The following is a 19,799-nucleotide window of genomic DNA, read 5'->3' on the forward strand; positions in this document are numbered from 1 at the left end:
GTTTGATAAATGTGCATGTGCAAGACATCCTTTGGTCTTTCACTCACTGGCCATGTCTGGATGTAATGCTAAGCCAGGGGTCGGCAACCTAAGGCCCATGGGCCACAAGCGGCCCATGGGGGTTGTTTAACCGGCCCATGGACCCCCACTACCTGCTCGGTCGGCTCCCATGCGCCGCGCTAAACCGTCGTGGAGCAGAGCGAGGACCGCCTTCTGCAACCAGTGGGAAGCTGCGCACGCCTCCTCCACACCAGAAGGAGCACCGGAAATAGTGTTTGTGCATGCATGTGCAGGCACTCTGACCCACTGTGGTGTCTGTGGGACCGTGAACTGGCCCAAGCCACAAAAACTTTGCCGACCCCTGTGCTAAGCCACTAACTGGTTAAACGAATTATCCTGCAGATGCATTGTGTGCTATTCTACACACTTCACTTCTCCCAGATAGCTACTTTGTGATTTGTTTCCCCTCTTGGCAAGGAGACAATTGAAGTGTGAACACTTTGCATTATTTCTGAAGGTGGCCATTGGGTATGTGAGTCTCTGTCTCAGGTGAAATTTGAATCCATGTCTTCCAGGTACAATATTAAACCACCTAAACATATGATCCTTATAATATTAGGCCTGGTAGAATGTTTGAAAAAGTATTGGGTGACTTTTGAAAACACAAATAAAACCTGTAGAGCAATTCGTTACTTTTCAAAATAGGTAACACTGTATCCAAATTTTTAATGCACATTTCTTTATTTTCCAATGTTCTACATTCAGTTTTAGTTGCCTAAGCCATTCTCTGAAGTAAATATTGATAACAAAGAGAATCCTATCTACAGTAACATATGACTTATTTACAAATGATCAAGAACGATACAGTGCTAAATAGCAGAGTGAAAATCCTGACGTCACCATTTCCAGTTTGTATGTTTTCTTTCTATTTCCTATGTTGTGGAGAAGTTTTCTGACTCTGTGATGTCAATAGGTTGCTTGTACACATTGCTGTGCCCTCTTTCCATCGGGGACCAGAGAGAGAGCAAGAGCAATTGTCTCACAGCAAGTGGTAAAGCAATGGGTTGGGATCAGTACTGCTGTACTCAGTGGGGTGAGTTGGTATAGAGAAAGAAAATCAGTCTTAAGTTCACCAGGCCTTCTAATATGGGGAAAGCTGGATACTAGAAAGAAAATGAATTATTTACTTAAGGCTGTAGGGACAAATTGCACCAGTTCCAAAGAACTGAAACTGATCTACTTGGAAGGTTTGAAAAATGTTACTTAACTTTCTTGGTTAATTTGCACACTGATAATTAGATTTCATGTGTAATCTAGAAATTGTTGGACTTGCACATTCAACCCTTTAGAATCACCATTCAGACCATTTATAGATAAGGAAGTTCTGCTGGAGAATCCACAAAAGCACTGATTGTGTCGTTCCCACAGAAGGTTGATGCTTTTTAAAGATCTCAGTTGTATGCACACACAAACGTCCAGTGTATCGCATGATTCATTGTTTGCAGACAAGATTGTCTTGGCTCTCTTCAAGTTGTCGTCAGGGTTTACAGATTGCCGAGAATTTCAGAAAGGAGGAAAACTACCAAAGAAAATGGCTTAGAGATGGCATGTTCTTGGAAGTATACAGTTTGTGCCATGGGTAGATTATAGAAAAATGTGGACTCTTTGAGTGGCTTTTATTTACTCCGTTGGCTCTGCTCAAGCAGAACAGTGAAGCTAACTGCAAGTCCTTTTTCCTAATTAACGAAGAAGGTGAGAGAGCATTTAGAGAAATTAGATACAACATAACATGACATTTAGATCCTGCAACACCACAAAAGACTTCTACACAAATACATAAACACATGAGACAAATTATAATGTCAGGTTGCTAATGATTTTATTTCTCATTTAGGCTGATGTACATTATAAATACTCGGATGTAGTTGCTACACTTTGTAGTGGGGGGCAGTCTGATTCATCTGCATGGAAATTGCCTCAGAATTTATGGTTAGCTCTCCCTATTCAGAAACATTTTCCAAATTCTTGCAATGAACAGTAAGTTCTTACTAAAAATGAATTAACATCAAAGTCAAAACTTGCTGCACTTTTAGGGAAGCTAAGGAAAACTGCTAAAATAAGTGGTTTTTGTTTTTTGTTGAAGGAACATTGGTGAACTTGGACTGCTGGAGTAAACTCAAATGCAAGGTTAAGTGTGGTTTTAAATTTACAGGAGCAGCTCTGTGAATTAAGTGAGTGCTAAAGATACCCATTCACCAGTCTCTTCCATAGGAGGACTACTATTGTTGATTATGTTCCTTAGAATGAAAATTACCTTCTTAAAAAGCTGAAGTCTTAGAAGAGGCCACAGTCCTTGAGGTTCTCTTTGATGATGACATCCGTGACTGCGTCAAATACAAATTTGACGTTCTGCGTGTCTGTGGCACATGTCATGTGACTGTAAATTTCTTTCACATCTTTTCTCATGTTCAGATCGAGGAACTGAAGCTTGATGTAGTTGCCTGCATCTTCAAAGGTATTAGGACCTGTGTGCGTAAGAGAAACAAGGATGTTGCTGAAAGAGGCATAGTTTATTGGAGAGTTCCTCATTCAGAGAAGGGCTTTGGATCTAATGCAGTCTCCTGCTAGGGGAGGAGATGCTTGTTGATTCCTCCTTTCCTATAGCAGAGGAGGAAGTGGGTCAGAGATGGCACATGATGTGTCACCCATGTTTAGTGTGTGTTTCTACATCATATGTGAAGCAGTTCTTGGCTCTTGATGACTGGCTACTGTAAGTAGGAAATGGTCGACCAACTCACCATCATAATCTGGGAAACAAATGCTGAGATGTACTTTCTTGATCTTTTCCTCAAAGAGGTCCTTCTTGTTCAGGAAGAGAATAATGGAGGTGGCAGCAAAGAACTTGTGATTGCATATACTGTTGAACAGATGCAAGGATTCGTGCATGCGGTTCTAAAGGGGAAGACCACACAGTTCAAGCAAGCTCAAAGACCTTGTGTAAAACATCTGTTCATTCTATCTGTAGGGTATGCTTTTAGACACAATTCTTGACCATTACCCCCAAATGCTTCTCAGTTACTTCCAAAACATTCCCCTTGTAGCCCCCTGTGTGCCCTGAGGATGAGCAGGGAGTTACAGGGGAAGGAGAAGTCCTGTTGTCTGAGCAGATAATCCATTCCATTCCTGCAGCTTGGGATGCAACTCAAAATGTAAAAGTTGCATAGAACAATGTTGAAAGACAGAATTTTAAGTCAAATGGGAGGTGAACAAGCAAAAGTAGCAACGTTTGTACGTGTGTCATGGCATTTTCTGCACAGGTTTGTTCTTGTTCTTAAACTGAAATTGGAGCAAGTCTATACTAGAGTTGTTTGGCTCAGTGGTTGATGCATCTATCTACTTGCCTCTCTTGGTTAATCTAATTGTAATAGATGGATTTTTCCTAAATGCCCTTTGGCTTTTGGGTTTAAAAACACACCCACATTATAAAATACTGCTGTTGCTGTGGCATTCATCTACTGTCTTACCAGTATTGGCCTACTATTCTTAGCCAAAGTTCTAACTCCTCTGTTGGTTTTTTCTCTCAGCAATATAAATAAGTTAGAAAGCACTGCATCTATAAGGTTTTGATCCTCCTAATTACAGAGTATGGAACAGGCTGCAAAACAAGCTTGGATTCCCTCATTTCAGTGGACAGTTGCTGCAGACATGCTGCTTTTTCCCCTTTGTGCTTGGCGACTAAATTTGCTTATGGAGGGGTAAATCATCTATCGCTTCCTTCTCTTATTTTAGTTAGTCTTGATGGAAAGCCTATGAACAACTGGGGGCAGGGGGGAGGGCTGTGTATAGCTGATGCACTTTTTTTGGCACAACTTCTATGTCTTCCTTTTGGTAAGATTTCCAGCAGCCCAGTTCTACTGGTGAAGGTAATAGAATTGGCGAAAGTAATAGAATTTCCTTTTCCCTTAGAAGGATTCAGAGAAATACAGTTCAACAGCATTTGACATACAGGTTTTGCAGCAATAGGGAAGTGTTTGTGATGTATACTTCTCCTTTCAGAATCGTTGGGGTTTTCAGGAGGAATTCTTAGTAAAACTAGGGGTAAAATTCTTACCCTTCCTGTGCCTTGAAAAGTCTGCCCTGCCTTTGATGTCACCATTGATGTAAATTGGAGGCTTTTACCAATCCTTAAAGTGCACAGGAAGGATTGGAATCAACTGGTTCTAGGATGTATGCTCACAGAGACATATTTATTTTCAGGCAGGGGTTAAGCAAATGCTTCCTCAATTTGCATCAGAGCAGCACAATTTGGAAACAAACTACTAGTTCCCCCAAGGCCCTAATTTTCCTCCCTGCTCTACTCAAAAACAACTTTTGGTAGGCTCTTTATCTAAGTAAGGGTAAGATCCTGGCATTGTTTTTTATTCTGTGGAACAGGGGAGCTGTTGTGGTGGTTGTTGGATTTCAAAGCGGATGCAGGCATGTTTGTGGAGCGATAATTAATTTCATAAGAGTTTGAGCTAGAAAACATACCACTTCATCATCTTCTACCAGCACCATGTCATAAGCACTGAGAGCTCCACAGAAGATGATACAGGTCACCCCTTCAAAGCAGTGGATCCACTTTTTGCGCTCAGACCGCTGCCCACCTACATCAAACATCCTGCAGAAAGAAGAGTTGTGATTATGATCTTTATTTTCAAAGGTAACCGTTTGAAACAGTGTGCTAGAAGGGAAGAGTCATTCCTCAGCATTGTAGCTTTAAATGAACATATGACTGGAACTTACAACAGGTGAATATTTTACTGTTCATCAGGCTGGAGGCATAATGCAACAGTTCAGACAAAAACATGAAGATAATACCAGAAATGTAAAACTGACACAGACTGGCAAAATATTTATTTGGAAAGAATGTATATCCCTTTTGATCTTCAGGGAAATAAACCATAAATGTCCAAAGAGAAATCAAAAGGCTAAAAGCAGCAAAACAGAGTATGTAGAATAGCTCCACCAACAAAAATCAAGCTGAGGCCAATTAAAAGGGGAAATAACTCCTATGGTAAATAGTAAATACAAAAATCATAGAAGCCACAGATCATTTTGAGAACTGAGGGCACTCAGTGATGGGGCCACAAAGGCTTCCTTGGGAAGGGCATCCCGTAAGAGTAAGGGGACACAACTAAGAAGGCCCTGCTATACTTTGTGCTGTAGTGGCGCAGTGAGTAGGACTTCACACATGAGAATAAAGCACAGTGTACTCTGTACACAGGTATATACAGGAAGAGACAATCTTTAAGATAAACAGAGTTTATCCATGTTGCCATTTGGCAGATGGAATATGGAATGTGCTGTGATTGAATAAAGAACAAGGAGGGCTACCTAGAAGGGTTTTCTTTCTCACCTGAAGTTGAGGTCTTTGACACCAAACTTTGTCTCTATGATACCTGTGGTCTTAACTCGTGATCGCAATACATCCTGTTCATTGGGGAGGTAGCCGGGAGCACATATCCTATCCAGTTGGTTCAGGTAGCTGCAGAAGGAAATGGAGAAGTAATGCTGTAACGTCTACAGCACATGTGGGGGCTTTGTAATAAATGGTTCATCCTCACAAATTGGGGAGGTAAACCACTATTTGTATTCCCAATTTTCCAGATGGGAAGCTGAGGCTGAGTGACTCTTCCCCAAAGCCATCTGGAGTCTTCATGGCTTAGCAAGATGTTGAACCCAGATCTTGCAGGATCAGATCACTGCATCCTTTTGGCTGAACATAATTACCCTTGACTTGTCTAGAGCCAAGTGGTTGGAAGTGTTAGGTGCTGTGTATATTATATTCATATGCACAGAAAACCATATGTGAGCAGCTGGGAACTGGGCTCAAAATGTTCTGCTTGTACAAAAATGGAGAGTAACAGGTTAAAGAGGACTCTAGCAGCAATACTGTCTCTGCTAATGCAGTGGCTTAGAACACATGCAAACATTTACCAGGGCTCTCTGCTTCTCTGAGGTACTGCAAGAATTGTGCAATTGTTGTGGGTTACTAATTTGCAGTTTATTGGGCTGTTGTATTTGGTTGGATCTGTTTAAATTTGCAGCTGTTTGCTTTTGCCAGAAAAGCATACAAGGCCCTTTGGTCATGGCTAGGATAGACCTCTGTTTGTTTCAAACTTCCGCCAACAAAGCTAGCAAAAATAGAAAGGGATGGCTCCACAAGGAAATTGGCAGCCATTATATTTACTGTGGGCATAGCCAGCGCTTTTGGTTCCCCAGGCCCTAAACTGCCCTAAGAAGTGTACAGCAGAAAGCAAGTAGGCAGTGCACATCTAACCTGCCCTAAGCTTCCAGTTGCATTGTTAGAAGGCTTGGTTGTGGTGGCACAATTGCAGAGCACCCTGGAGTGATGTGGCACTGGAGGTCTGCAGACTAAGGACCATTTGCCATGCTCCTGTTCTTTTTCACTTCAAGCAAAGAGCATCTTAACACACATGTTGGGTGGGGTCACCTCTCTTATCCATACTCACCAGTTGCATGGGAGCCTCTTTCCTGTGAGTTGATCCCACACTCCTGGGAAGTATGAACAGCCCAGCCAAATGGTGGATCTTTCCCACTGGCTTTCAACTCTGTCGAGTGCCAGTGAGGTGCAAAAGACTTAAATGACTAGTCTTACCCATGTTGCTGCATTCACACCTGCTCTCCAGTGATGTGGGATCTCTCTGCAGGGAAGTGACTCCCGTGCTGTTTGGCATCTGTGGGAAGGGGACTACTGGCTTGGAGATTGTGGGTTGCATGCAGGGTTCCTGTTGCATTCCCACAGCAGACTTCCGCTTGCACAACGGAGCTTACTCTTCCATCTCCATCCCCACTCTCTCTATCCTCAAGATCTGCTCTGGAGGATTGGGGGTCCTTCCAAAGCATGGGGAGAGAGGAGGAGGGAAAAGTCTAGTTGTACAAGTAGAGCTCTTGTGCAGCATTGAATGGAACGCTATGGTAAGGCACAAGGAAAGAAGTGATCTGCAGAAGCTTGCTGCATTTCAAAATATGGAGAAGCCTGACAAGGCAAGTTCATTTGCTTTGTGTACTACATATGTTTGGGGCTGATGGGATTTGTAGTCAAAAATATCTGGAGGGCACTAGCTAAAGCTGAAATGTACTATATAAATCTGCCAACCTAGCAGTTCGAAAGCACGTTAAAGTGCAAGTAGATAAATAGGTACCGCTCCGGCGGGAAGGTAAACAGCGTTTCCGTGTGCTGCTCTGGTTCGCCAGAAGCGGCTTAGTCATGCTGGCCACATGACCCGGAAGCTGTACGCCAGCTCCCTCGGCCAATAAAGTGAGATGAGCACTGCAACCCCAGAATCGGTCACGACTGGACCTAATGGTCAGGGGTCCCTTTACCTTTACTATATAAATGCATGGCAGTCTCTCTCTCTCTCTCTCTCTCTCTCTCTCTCTCTCTCTCTCTCGTCTCCCTGCCACAACCCCTTGTGCTAGCAATATTGCCTCTCCCCTCCCCAATATACTTCCACAGGGACCAACTTACTAGGCGGCAGAGTCGTTGAGCTGGTACTCAGCGGCTCGCTCAAAGCAGGCCTGAACACCTGCATCCTTCCAGAGTTTGGTTATACAGTCCACTAGCTCTGGAGGCATGGTTCCTTCTTCGATGGAGTCAGCCAAGTTGAACAGCTGTCGCCCCTCATCCTGTAAAGAGACAGAGCCTGTAAGGAGACTGTGGTTTCCTTGGTGACAAGGGTATGGCAGAACCTCATATTCAAGTGTTTGTATTTTGCACCCTCACAACTTGTTTTTAGCCGCATGGTTTGGGCACTTCATAATTTCCTCCTTTCTGACTTAGCAGAGGTCTTCTTACTGGGCATGCATCAAGTCAGAGGACAACAATGCATTAAAAAAAAGGAGGAACAGTTCTTTCCCAGGGCCATTATTGACAAGGAAGTGAAGAAAAAGTCCAAATTGCAACAAATCAACTTTGGTCTGGAGATTTAAAAAAAAACAAAAAAACCCCTCCTATGGTTGGTCGATGGTTTCTCAAGTTGAGCAGTTCTTGTGAAGTATTATGCGAAGGTGCAAATACAGTAAGCATCTGCTGGGGATGATTTAAGCTGTAACATGTAGGGGGAAAGCTGGTCTAGAAATGTGTCTGTGCTTCCACATTACTACTCCACATGGATGCAGGTGTGTGCGCTACCATCTTGGCACCTTCTGTGTGGTGATCTGCTCCAACATGGCATCTTTCCAGAAACATCATGCGTTGGGTGGTGTCCCAGCACACTCTCACTCTTACCTGTTTCAGTAAGTACTTTGATTCTCACCATTAATGGTGTTAGGTAGGAGAAGGTAAAGTGCAACCGTGGCCACAGCCTAGGTACCACTGGAGGTCTTATTCTGACACCATAATTCTAGGAGCGAAGGAAGCTGCCTTTACAGAGTCAGACCAGCTATTCATCTCTCTCTGAATTGCCTGCACTGACTGGCAGTGCCCTCACCTCATTCATACAAGAGAATTTCCCCCAACCCATTCCGGAGATGCTGGGGCCCTTCTGCATGCCAACCAGATGCTCTACGGCTGAGTTACAGCCCTTCTATGAATCAGCTCCGGTGAATCTATGGCTACTGCTCTTGAAAAGTGGTCTTTAGCCACCAGGTGGCATCATCCCATAGCTGCTTCGACTTGAGGCCGAAGCCCAAATCTATCTCTTTTTGATATCTTATGAAGTGTGCAGCACAGTGCATTGAGATCACAGTTACACTAACTCCTACGGTTCTGGTGATTGGATATTCCACCTGTCCTTTCCTACCTATTTTTCTTCAGAACATCCCATGGAAATAAAGACAGGAAACTTATCTAGTGGCAATGGCATTCCTGTTGTATGTTTATACATATTGACCTTGAACACAAATAAACAAACTTTAATAGCGGGTCCCTTTTTAGCACATCAGCCACATTGTAGCGGCAAATGCCTTGGCCCTCCCCTTTTCCAGAGATCCTCATTCGCTCAACGAAAACATGCTGTCATGCACAAGGATACTGACTGCTTTGCTTGAATCCGCATAATCAATCCCCAGGGTAGTCATGGCTCTGATGATGGCCAAGATGGACTGCAAGATGTTGCCGTAAATAACTGCTTTGAACTCCAAACATTCTTCTTCCGTGTAACCATCTTGATGGATAATCCTGGGTAAGGGGGGGGGGCGGAGAGAGAGACAGTCGCCATAGATGAAACAACCACTCTGGATCTTCTTGAGAAGTTCTACACATTTTATAGAGATGCATAATAAATGGCATCTATTTGCTTTGGGGGAAGAAAATTTTCTTAAAGGACCATAACCGAAGACATCACAGAGTAAAACCTGCCCCAAACCACATTGGCTGAGATGACCATGTCTGGGTGAAGAACACATTTTGCCCCATGCCTGATTGTATCCCATGGGGCAGCAGTTTTGACATTTTCCCAGAACAACAAATGGCTCCCATTAATTGTGCAGCAAAAATGAGAATACATTGAAAGGCCTTGAGTTTTATTTGTATGTTACTTGAATGTGAAGGCTGTAAGTCCTAGATACATGGACAGATATGATGTATAAGGTCATCATCTATAAAGGACTTGTAGGAAAATGTTGCCAAGATCCCTCATGATATATAATTAGCTGCCCTTCCACTGAAGGCCTGTGTATTAAATGATGGCCGTTAAGTTTGTAAGTCACTTTTCTATTGTTGGAATTCATGAGTAGGGTGGGTGGGTGGGTGTAGTCACATTGGTTACTGCTACAGTTTAAGATGCCTCTTCCTGTATGGTTTGCACTTTCACTCTGGTGTTAAATCTAAGTTCCCAGAAAGTTTTGAGTATCCCAGGGAATACTAAAGGCTACTAAAGGAAGAGTAACAGAACTGCATTCATCTTTTGCTGTTTGTTTGTCAGTTCATAAACCACAGGACTTAGAAATCTGACATTATGGACTTTGTCAGCAGCCTTTATTGCAGGCTTATTATTATGAGGATTACTAAAACCATGTGCAGGGAAATTAATGTAGATTAGTCAATGAATCTGCTATAGCAGGAACTGGGGATCTGGTGCCCTCCAGATGTTGTGGACTACAATTCCCATTAGTCCCAGTCAGCATGGCCAATGGTCAGGAATGACGGGAGTTGTAGTCCAGCAACATCTAGAGGGCAATAGGTTCCCCATCTCTGTGCTATAGCATATAAAGCATTATTTCTTCCTTATCCTGCTCAGAATCAGCTTGTGAAGCAAGCAGTTATTCCATGTTGCCATAGCTTGCTTTTAACTAAATGCTATTTTTATTTGTGTTTTAAGCCTTCCATAATCTGTTTAAGTTATTTGTCCCAGCTCAGTCCTGTTGCCAACAACAGCCTCTAAATGTGCTACTCTGGGTTGGTGTGGGATAGCAACGCAGGAGGAAAGGGCTAAAGGACTCCCCTGTTTTTAGGGCTCTTGGTCCCCAGTCTAGAAGGCAATACTCACTTCATCTGTTTGACAATTGTACTCTTGCCTGACTCTCCAGCACCTGGAAGAAGGAAAAGGAAACTGATTAATGGCAGAATATGGGGAAAGATACACATGCAGATCACTTTGCAAAAAGACAAGGGTCGTTTTGTCTTGGCACTTAACTATTTTATATTTTCTTACTGGAATGTCTTTCCATTGCCAAGTTCCCCAGTTCAGACGTTAGGTCACCAGGCTTATGCAAATAAATGCCCATGGCTTATTCATATGGGTGACATAAGATCAGAGGGGGCATGTGGCTTCGTGTTTGTGGAGGAACATCAGTGATCACCACCTCCTCCTCTGATGCACATATGGATGGACTATTCACGTGGACAGTTAGTTGCTTGAGCAAGATAGCTGCACACCTTCTTAAGCAACACCTAGGGTAAATGATACGGCAGTATACAGGAGCTTTAGAAACTGCAGGTGGCATTAGATAGGTCAAATTGGCACACTTCATTTGTGCTTATATCCAGCTGGCTTTCTGCAAGGTGGTGTTTTGCAATTTTGTGCACCTAATTCAGATTTTTAACTTGACATTTTGAAAGCGATGGATGGGATGTAAGGTGGGCATGATGGTGGGGGGGGGAGAGAGGAAATTACCGTATTTTTTGCTCTATAAGACGCACCAGACCACAAGACGCACCTAGTTTTTGGAGGAGGAAAACAAGAAAAAAAATATTCTGAATCTCAGAAGCCAGAACAGCAAGAGGGATTGCTGCACAGTGAAAACAGCAATCCCTCTTGCTGTTCTGGCTTCTGGGATAGCTGTGCAGCCTGCATTCGCTCCATAAGATGCACACACATTTCCCTTTACTTTTTAGGAGGGAAAAAGGGAGTCTTATAGAGCAAAAAATACGGTATACATCGTGGGGAACAGGAGCATAGGCTAGCAAACTCGACAGCCCAAAGAGCTTGAGACATGCTGCAAGAGGCGTTGTTGCTCACTATTACCCTGCATCTTGGCAATACCACCCACCCCATTCTTTGTGCAGTAACTGAGGTTCAACCCAGCGTTGAAGTCCAGTCCCAGATATCTGGGAGGGCAAAGGCTTCCTTAGTAATATGAGCAGGGTGGTGTGTACATTGTTTGATGTGTCTTGATATATATCCCAAAGTGGAGAACTGGCCTATTAAAAGACATCCCACCCTGAATACTGAAGCATTCCTAAATCAAGTTGAAGACCTGTCTACAACTTTATTTATAACTGCAGTAAAGCCTGTTGCTGTTGGACCTGACTCCTTCATATATTATTTCTACATCAACCAATAATATGTACCAGTAATATTTTTTCTCTCCCTATGAAATTATTCTGAAAGTCTTCTTTATTGATTGGGCCTAATCCACACATGCAGGAGAATGATGTGGCAAACGGTTTCAGAAGATATGGTGTTAGACTTGCTTCCATTCCCCCTCTCCTCCCTCCCCGTCTTTCCTTCCTAGCATTACAGCGTAGCACAACAAAGTTTAAAATACTATCCTCCATAGAATTCCTTTGCAGAGTTTCAACATGCTCTCAATTAAGATTCCACAGGTAGGGACTATGAACAGAGGACAAGTTAGCTCACATTTTTCTCTCCCTCCTAAACTTCAATATATTTTAGAATATTTGCTAAGGAATAAGAATATACCTGTTTCGGTTTTCCTTCAATCCCTGACCCCCTCCATTCTCTTCCGTAGTTACAGTCTAATGTTCTAAGGTAGAAACGGTTTTGTTGCTTCAGATTATAGGTGGGGATTCAATGATTTAATGTTCTCCTGTGTTAAAAACACCCACACAATCCCTGCTATCTGAAAACTAGCACAGTAAGGAACAGCTTGGCTTTGAATCCCTCAGACTAATTTCCTAGTCTTTTTATTTGCAGGGAGTTGAAACAAAAATACGTGAAACTATTATAAAATGGAACCCGCCCCTCAGCAGCCTTTCTATTTTTGCAGTTAAATGTTACAGATGTGTGCCATATATGAGTTGAAACTAACACTTGAAGAAGCTACATTTCTCTCTCTCTAAAATGGTGTATACACTACAGTGGTACCTCGGGTTACATATGCTTCAGGTTACAGACTCCGCTAACCCAGAAATAGTACCTCGGGTTAAGAACTTTGCTTCAGGATGAGAACAGAAATCGTGCTCTGGCGGTGCGGCGGCAGCAGGAGGCCCCATTAGCTAAAGTGGTGCTTCAGGTTAAGAACAGTTTCAGGTTAAGAACGGACCTCCGGAACGAAATAAGTACTTAACCTGAGGTACCACTGTAATTACAACAGATTAGAAGAGCAAGGAGTTACCGGGAACATGTAACGTGTCCCTGCTGAAAATGTAATGTGTAAAGCCTCTTGATGCAAACTGCTAAGCACAAAATCACTGCTCCAACTGCTAACTAGAAAATGCCTGCTTTTTTCCTTCATAGGCTAATGAAAGAGCTGCTGTTGTTTGCCAGTCTGACCAGTCGTGTCTATTTCATTGATGAGAAAAGAGAGTGGGAGCAGTTCATTATTTGTATGGGGTTTTTTTTAGAGCTTGAAATAAGTGCAAGAAAATTTCCCATCAGACTTTAGAGTACATCTCTTTGGAAATGTGGCTGTGCAAGTCTGAGTGGCAACTCTCATGGAGAAATCCACCAAACAACTGGAACTTAGAGATACCATTCCGAAAGAGATAATTTTATTGATAAATTGTTTTTGTTGCATTCAATATGGAAATTGAAAGAAACGCACTTTACACTCTCTGGCTATACAAGGACATCTTTAGAGAGACCTATGACATGGGATGTTTGTTGCCAATCTTCCACTAGGGAATATACTCTTGGACACAGATACTTCAGACACTTTCCATGTTTATCTTGAGGCTTTTGTTTTGTTTTGTTTTGTTTTGTTTTGTTTTAGAGAGAGAAGATGCCCTGTCTACTTGTGTCTTGCTGCAGTTATGCTGGGGTAAACATTTTTTTTTTCTTAAAAACAACAACAAAAACTTTAAAAATCTAAAATAGTTCGGATCTGAGCAGCATTGTGTGCTTCTTGGAGTATCTACTAAAGATGCTGGTGTTGATTTTTTGAAGAGATCTTGCACGGAAGAAGACACAGCCTTGCTAATAAAGGGTTAAATATGTTTCAGTTATTGTTGGAACAGAATGCATTCTGGGAGCCTCTCAGGGGGTGCATGTTAAAGGAACAGTGCAGACAGTTGGAGGAATCTGGTCCCCACCCCCACCCCCCACCCCCCACCCCCCGTGCAACTACGTCAGTCTCTATAAGTAGAAAGCCTTTGGTAATGCAGCATTCCTTGCAAAAGGGTATGGATTGTGCCATTTCCAGGATGTCATGCAAGAAAGCAAAAGAGGAAATGCTGGGAGTGTTCCTACGACATGCATTAAGAATAAAGAGGCAAAGTAATTACTAAGGAAGTTACCAAGGGAATGGATTTGGATAGAGGCCAAATCATTCTGCTGGGCCTCCCCATGCTGGGCTTAGCGACACAGCCTCTTTCATATAGCAGATCCTTCTGTATCCACCTGTTGTTGTTGTTGTTGTTGTTGTTGTTGTTGTTGTTGTTGTTGTTGTTGTTGTTGTTGTTATTATTATTATTATTACGGTATTGATTATATTTATATACCGCCCATACCCACAGGCCTCAGGGCAGTTCACAGGATAAAATCACAATATAAAAACACAAAATGCATAATCAAAATAAAAACAAGAACAACCCAATAACCCCCCGCAAATAGTCAGAGAGGGAAAATAGAATTTTAAAAGCACATACACAATATTTGTAATGAAAAATATAAAAATAAGCACCCATCAGGTATCATCAAGGAGTAGATTAAAAGTTCAATTTAACTGCCTTTCAAATCAAAACATTTTAGCCATTGGTCCCCCCCCCATTGCAACCATTCATAGAAGCTCTTTGATCCAGTGGAGGTTGGATTTAATATTTTGGCTGGCTGCTTTAATATTTTGATTTTTCATTTCTGAAATGCCTCAGGTTTCCTCCCAGTATTGTGCATGAACTGTTTAGGAGACGAAACTTCAGTCTAATAAGGATTTGTGGTCTTGGTGCTTGCAGTGTACACTGTTCCTACTCTTTAGATGGCAAAGTGGCCTGGCAGGAAGATTCTTTCTTATCCTCACCTGGCTATTCTTGGTTATTTCTCACTGATATCTCTCTTTTTGTCCATCTCCCCCCCTCTCCCCCCCCTCTCTCTCACACACACAGAGAGAAAGCTAGTATGCTAAATGCACTCAATAATTTTATTGTATGATTGTCATGGCAGCTCTTGGATTCTGCTTGTGAAATCACTAGTAGTAAGAAACACAACTCCATCCTAGGGTGCCATTTCAGATTCCAAAATCGAGTAGTTGTGGAATTATATCTAACTCACGGAGAAGGTAGACTGCCTACAGATGATATGAAGCCACAGACAAATTGTGGTCCTTAACAGGCTGGCATTCAGCCTTAAGCACCCAGCTCAAGAGACGAACCCATCTCAGTATCTCTTTCTGTCTCTCTCTCTCCTAAACATTTCTATTGCTGTCTGTTAACCCAGCACAAGTAGAAGGTTAAATAGTGAAGCCAACAATGACTAGGTAAACGAAGACCAGCCTTTGAAATTACTAGGTAGGCCAGGCCTATGCTGAATATCACCCCTGGCAGGTGCGTAGGAGCAGTTCACAGCATGGTTCCAAGGTTTGCTCCTGGATCTAGTTCCAAAAAAAGCTGCCCAGTAAACTTGTAGATGGGGGGCTCCCACGGAATATATGGCCTGGAATCAGGGAGGGACACCATCTCCACTGCCACTCCTCAACTGGCACCCCTACTTTTATATTTTATTTGCAGGTTCAGCACTTTACTGATGTGCCAATTAGGCTAACCCCGGCCAGCAAACCAGAGTATACAGATATCCCCCTTCAGCAATGGAGGCTGGTCTAATAGGGCAAATGGGGAATAGCCCCTCCACCTCAGTCTGCCCCAGAAGCCAGCCCCTACTTGCCTGTCTTGTTCAGTGCAACCACTGACTCTGCCTGTCATTGGTTCTGGCTCCACCAACTGTTGGCACATCTGCCTTCCGCCCTACCAGTCCTAATGAGGATCAGCTACCATTGCCCTCTGGGCAAGGCCACCACCTCTTCTGTTACATGGGAGCTGATGTTGCATGGGAGCTAGCATTACTGCCATATTGAATTAATGATGCATGAATTTATTGTCAGCTGGAAATACCCCATGTACATTACTACCCCTAGGGCCAAATCAGACTGTGTATTGGAGTTGAATCCCAACAACTTCTGGAAGGTTCCTCACCCTTCTGTACTAGAACTAAACACAAAAAAAAAAGTCCTTCAAGATAGTTGTCTAGACAACTTTTTCATTTAAGGGAAGTACCTGGGTTTTGCTAAGCAGGGCACACTTGTGAACCACATTCCTATACCTCCTTTCCTGTGAATCAACCCCATTGAAATCAATAGGATTTACTTCCGCATAGGATTACACTATAAATGCCCCTCTCCACGTTCGTATCAAACCATACCTCCACCTACAGGTATTCCAATTCTAGTGATGGCCAACAGCCCTAAGTTGAGACAACCTGGAGCCAATGTAGGCTATTTTTAAAAAGGCAACAATATAGTCCCAATTATGTTTTAAAATTTGCTTAGTTACAGAGGCCTTCTCACTGCTGCAAACTAGATTCATAATAGTAACTTCTACTGGGACTGATTCATATTTTACCTCACATCAGTAGATATTTGCGTTTTAGATGTGCTGGCTCAGAAGTGTGTGTTCTTTAGGTGCTCACTTTTTCAGGAGTAGGGAAGCTTTTTCAGCCTGAGGGCAGCATTGCCTTATGGGCAGCCCCCAGTGGTGGGTGGAGCCAGAGGCCAAAGTGGGTGGAGCAACAGATCAGATGCTTGAACAGTAGTCAAGAGGTTGCTACACATACACACCTCCACCTCCATCCTGGCAATTGAGTACTATCATACTTCAGGGACACATTCCAGCTAGTCAAAAGCACAAGGAAGGGTGCACAGAAAGGCTGGAAAGGAGGTATGGGTCTGATGGGAATTCCAAGGGCCAGATAAAGGGTCTGAGGTTCCCCACCCAGCTCTACTTCTCAACAGTTATCTTCTTCGCTTGCCCTTCAGTCTTCTTCAGCAGCCACAGTATGTTTCCTCATCTCATCACCTTAAGCTGCTTATTCCAAAACAGGAAGCTGCTTAGAATTAGGACTTAATCACCCTGATCCTAACCTCCCTGCTGTCACCTGAAGGAACCCATGTTGCACAGTGGCAGGCAAGCACAGGCTATCTGCACATTTGATATATGCTACTTTAGCTATTTGATCTATGCTCTTCTTTTTTTTTTTCTTCCTGTGGAAGGTTTATTGCAAGAAGCCATTTTGTTGGAGCAAGCACATGGGATCCTGCTTCTTTCCCATGCAGGGGGAGTTTCTATGCAACCCACTGCTCCTAATAGCAGTGGTTTCTAATTTCTCAAACTTTGACTTGGCTGAGCTAAAAGGCGGGAGTGGCAACATCTTTTCCTGCTGCATGTAGAATGCCAGAGGTGCTTTTATCTTGATCTTTGAATTCTCAGGGGCTGGGTGGGTGAACAGGCTTTCTGGCCTGGGTGTGACATCTGTGTTCCTATATCCTCTAGGCTTTTGTGTCTGGAGAAGCCTGTGCTTTTCAGACCACTATTGAATGAGCTGGCATAAGGTGTTCCCTTTCCTTTGCCCAGTAATAAACTGTGCACTGCTGTTTGCTTCTGCATCTCAGCTGCACCTACGGTCACCCACTACGGGACTCCAAAAATTCACTGAGCTCGCACAACTTTATAAGATGTCCAGCTACTTTCTTGTCTCAAACTTCTTTTGTGCCACCTCCTGTAAAATCTCCATTAGTCACTTTCTTCCCACTAATTCACATTCTAGATTAGTTCATGGCAGAGAGCAACATCTGGTAGCCCACAGATTCCCCATCCCTGGGTTATGGAAACAGCTCACAGCTATGAGCCACAAAGGCAGGGCATCATTCAGATGAGTTTATAGGTGCAGCAATCAGGAGCTTGGGAAGATGTACACTCCTAGGAGCACTGCACATCCTTGTTATACTTGCAAAGTCATCAGCCACAAAAACTACGGATAAGAACATAAGAGCCCTGATGGATTATACCAAAGAGCTAACTGAGTTCGGCATCCTGCTTCTCACAGCAGCCAACCGGATCCCTATTGTAAGCCGATAGAAAAAGGTGAGGGCAGTACCCCAGTTCTGCTGTGGCTCCCTAGCAATTGCTATTCAGATGGCCTTTTGATCCTGTAGGTAGTATGCAGCATATTGATGAGCAACCATTGATTGCCTTATCTTTCATGAACTTATCTAATTCTCTTCCAAAGCTGTCCAGGTTGGTGGCTATTACCACATCTTGTGCTAGCAAATACCGCAGTTTATGTGGTGTGCAAAATACTTCCTTCTATCTGTCCTGTATCTCTTGACATTCAGTGTCACCCTCGTATTATGAGAGAAGGTGCAAAAGCTTTCCTCTATCCATTTTCTCCACACAATGCATAATTTTATACTCCCATACTTGTCTCCCCTCCACCTCGCGCACCAAACTAAATAATTGTCAGGAGCCAGTCCATGACAAAAACCAGCTTTGAGGGGCACATGAAGCATCACTGAAGGTGTCTGGAGATATCAAGTGGGAATGTTCAGCATTGCATGGAATTACAACTTCGGGGGGGGGGGGGAGAGGACCCACTCTTGCCTCTCAGTAAAGCTGTCTAGAATGAAAGTCAGTCAATTTTGATGCTGGCCTTCTGCCGGTCTCCTTTCATGTTTAGTGACAAGAGGTTCAGGGGATAGACACCGAAACTACATAGGGACAAACCTCTATTACTGGTCTGAACACCAACCCCAAAACACAAAGGGTACCTGGAATCAATCAATACTCTTTCAGCGAAAGGATAATACCTAAGTCAACATCAATATAAACAGACAGAATGCTTTCAATTTCTATAGCTATTATTAAGTAAAGGCTGAATTTTGTAACATGAATTCATTTCTAAGTCCTATAATAAAGCAAACCTGGATTGACACCAATGCCTTTCCTTCAGCACCACAGACCCAAGGATCTGAAAAGCCTTTGCTGTTCATTCAAAGAAAACCTGACTGCAAATAACTATCACATTATAACCTCATCTCTTGAGCCTCACAACTGTCCTTATGGGCTGGTGATGAAAATAAGGTTCGGATGGCTTAAAGGGCAAGTTCAGGATGTATTATTTTGGCAGAGCCAATTGAGAATATCTAATGTCCTTTGGATAAGGTGTTTATATATCCACCTTTGAGAGGATAGGGACTTATGTCAGGCTCCATTCCTCTTCTTTTCCAAAAGGCCGTGAAAAGGCTGACAGATCAATTTGCCACCTCTTCTTGTGAAGGGAGATTGAATGCAAGAGACATGGTTTTGCACATTCGAAAATAACATGGGCCATAACTTTCCTTGTTCTCCTCCAGCCATTGACTCTCCTTGGAAGCACTTAATCTCTTCTGACAACTATGGTGCCTGAGACTGCTTTGCTGGAGAGGGGTGTTTGTGACATCTTGTTCTAGCCAATGGGCTGAGAGATCTTGAGTTCCCGGCTGATCGGCCGACTTAGGAGGTCATCAAGCTAATGAGGAACCATCTGGTGCTACTTAGGAAAACATACTTTCTATTTTTATTTTTTGAATTCTGTTTCTTGGTGTGTGCTGAAACAAGCTATTTCTCTGCCATATTTCAATGTCCTTGGCTATTTGGGCAGTAGTGACCTGTTGCTTGGCAGCAACGTCAACCATAGTTTTTGTCATCGTCTGGGAAAAGCCTAATTTGGAAAATGGGATACCAGAGGGTGGCTGCCTTCATTCCACGTGCGTCATGGTTAAATCAGAACTGAAAGGCACTTTCCCATTTTTATTATTTTTACCACCAGCACCCTACTGAGATGAAACACTTTCCTATGTTTTCCCTTTGGAATTCTTCATTCGGAAACGTGTGATAGTATAGGAAGCCCTGGAGAGAGCTGCCTTCTCATTTTGCTTGCCAGTGGTGTGTTCCCCTTGCAGCCCACCCCCTACAAGATCTCATTACAGCACACCTACCGAGCAGTAGCAGCTTGACTGTCTTTGCCTCTTTATCTGCATCCTCCTGTAGCTTCTTTTCCAGTTCTTTGGACCTCTTGGCAAGTTCCTTATCCTCTGCACTTGCTCCACTCCCCATCTCACCGTCTCCTTCTTCCTCTCCTTCCTCCTCC

At 43.2% G+C, this 19,799-nt stretch overlaps 1 protein-coding gene across 3 annotated transcripts in view; it reads right to left on the reverse strand.

The window, feature by feature from the left end:
- Positions 1–718: 718 nt before the first annotated feature.
- GNAT2 (G protein subunit alpha transducin 2) overlaps positions 719–19,799 on the reverse strand; it is a 29,626-nt gene continuing 10,545 nt past the window's right edge. For 2 of the 3 annotated variants that reach the window (XM_081866428.1, XM_081866429.1), the window contains exons 2-9: positions 10,494–10,536; positions 9,043–9,184; positions 7,535–7,692; positions 5,399–5,527; positions 4,531–4,660; positions 2,799–2,952; positions 2,315–2,525; positions 719–1,736 (exon numbers count right to left, since the gene is read on the reverse strand). In XM_081866428.1, coding sequence (XP_081722554.1) covers positions 2,335–2,525; positions 2,799–2,952; positions 4,531–4,660; positions 5,399–5,527; positions 7,535–7,692; positions 9,043–9,184; positions 10,494–10,498 — 909 coding nt within the window. In that variant the 5' untranslated portion in view covers positions 10,499–10,536 and the 3' untranslated portion in view covers positions 719–1,736; positions 2,315–2,334. Of the gene's footprint in view, positions 1,737–2,314; positions 2,526–2,798; positions 2,953–4,530; positions 4,661–5,398; positions 5,528–7,534; positions 7,693–9,042; positions 9,185–10,493; positions 10,537–19,647; positions 19,794–19,799 lie in introns of those variants that run through there. The other variant, XM_081866427.1, reaches the window with a different exon arrangement.

Source organism: Podarcis erhardii (assembly GCF_964252035.2).
Source record: "Podarcis erhardii genome assembly, chromosome: 6".
NCBI classification, from domain to species: Eukaryota; Metazoa; Chordata; class Lepidosauria; order Squamata; family Lacertidae; genus Podarcis; species Podarcis erhardii.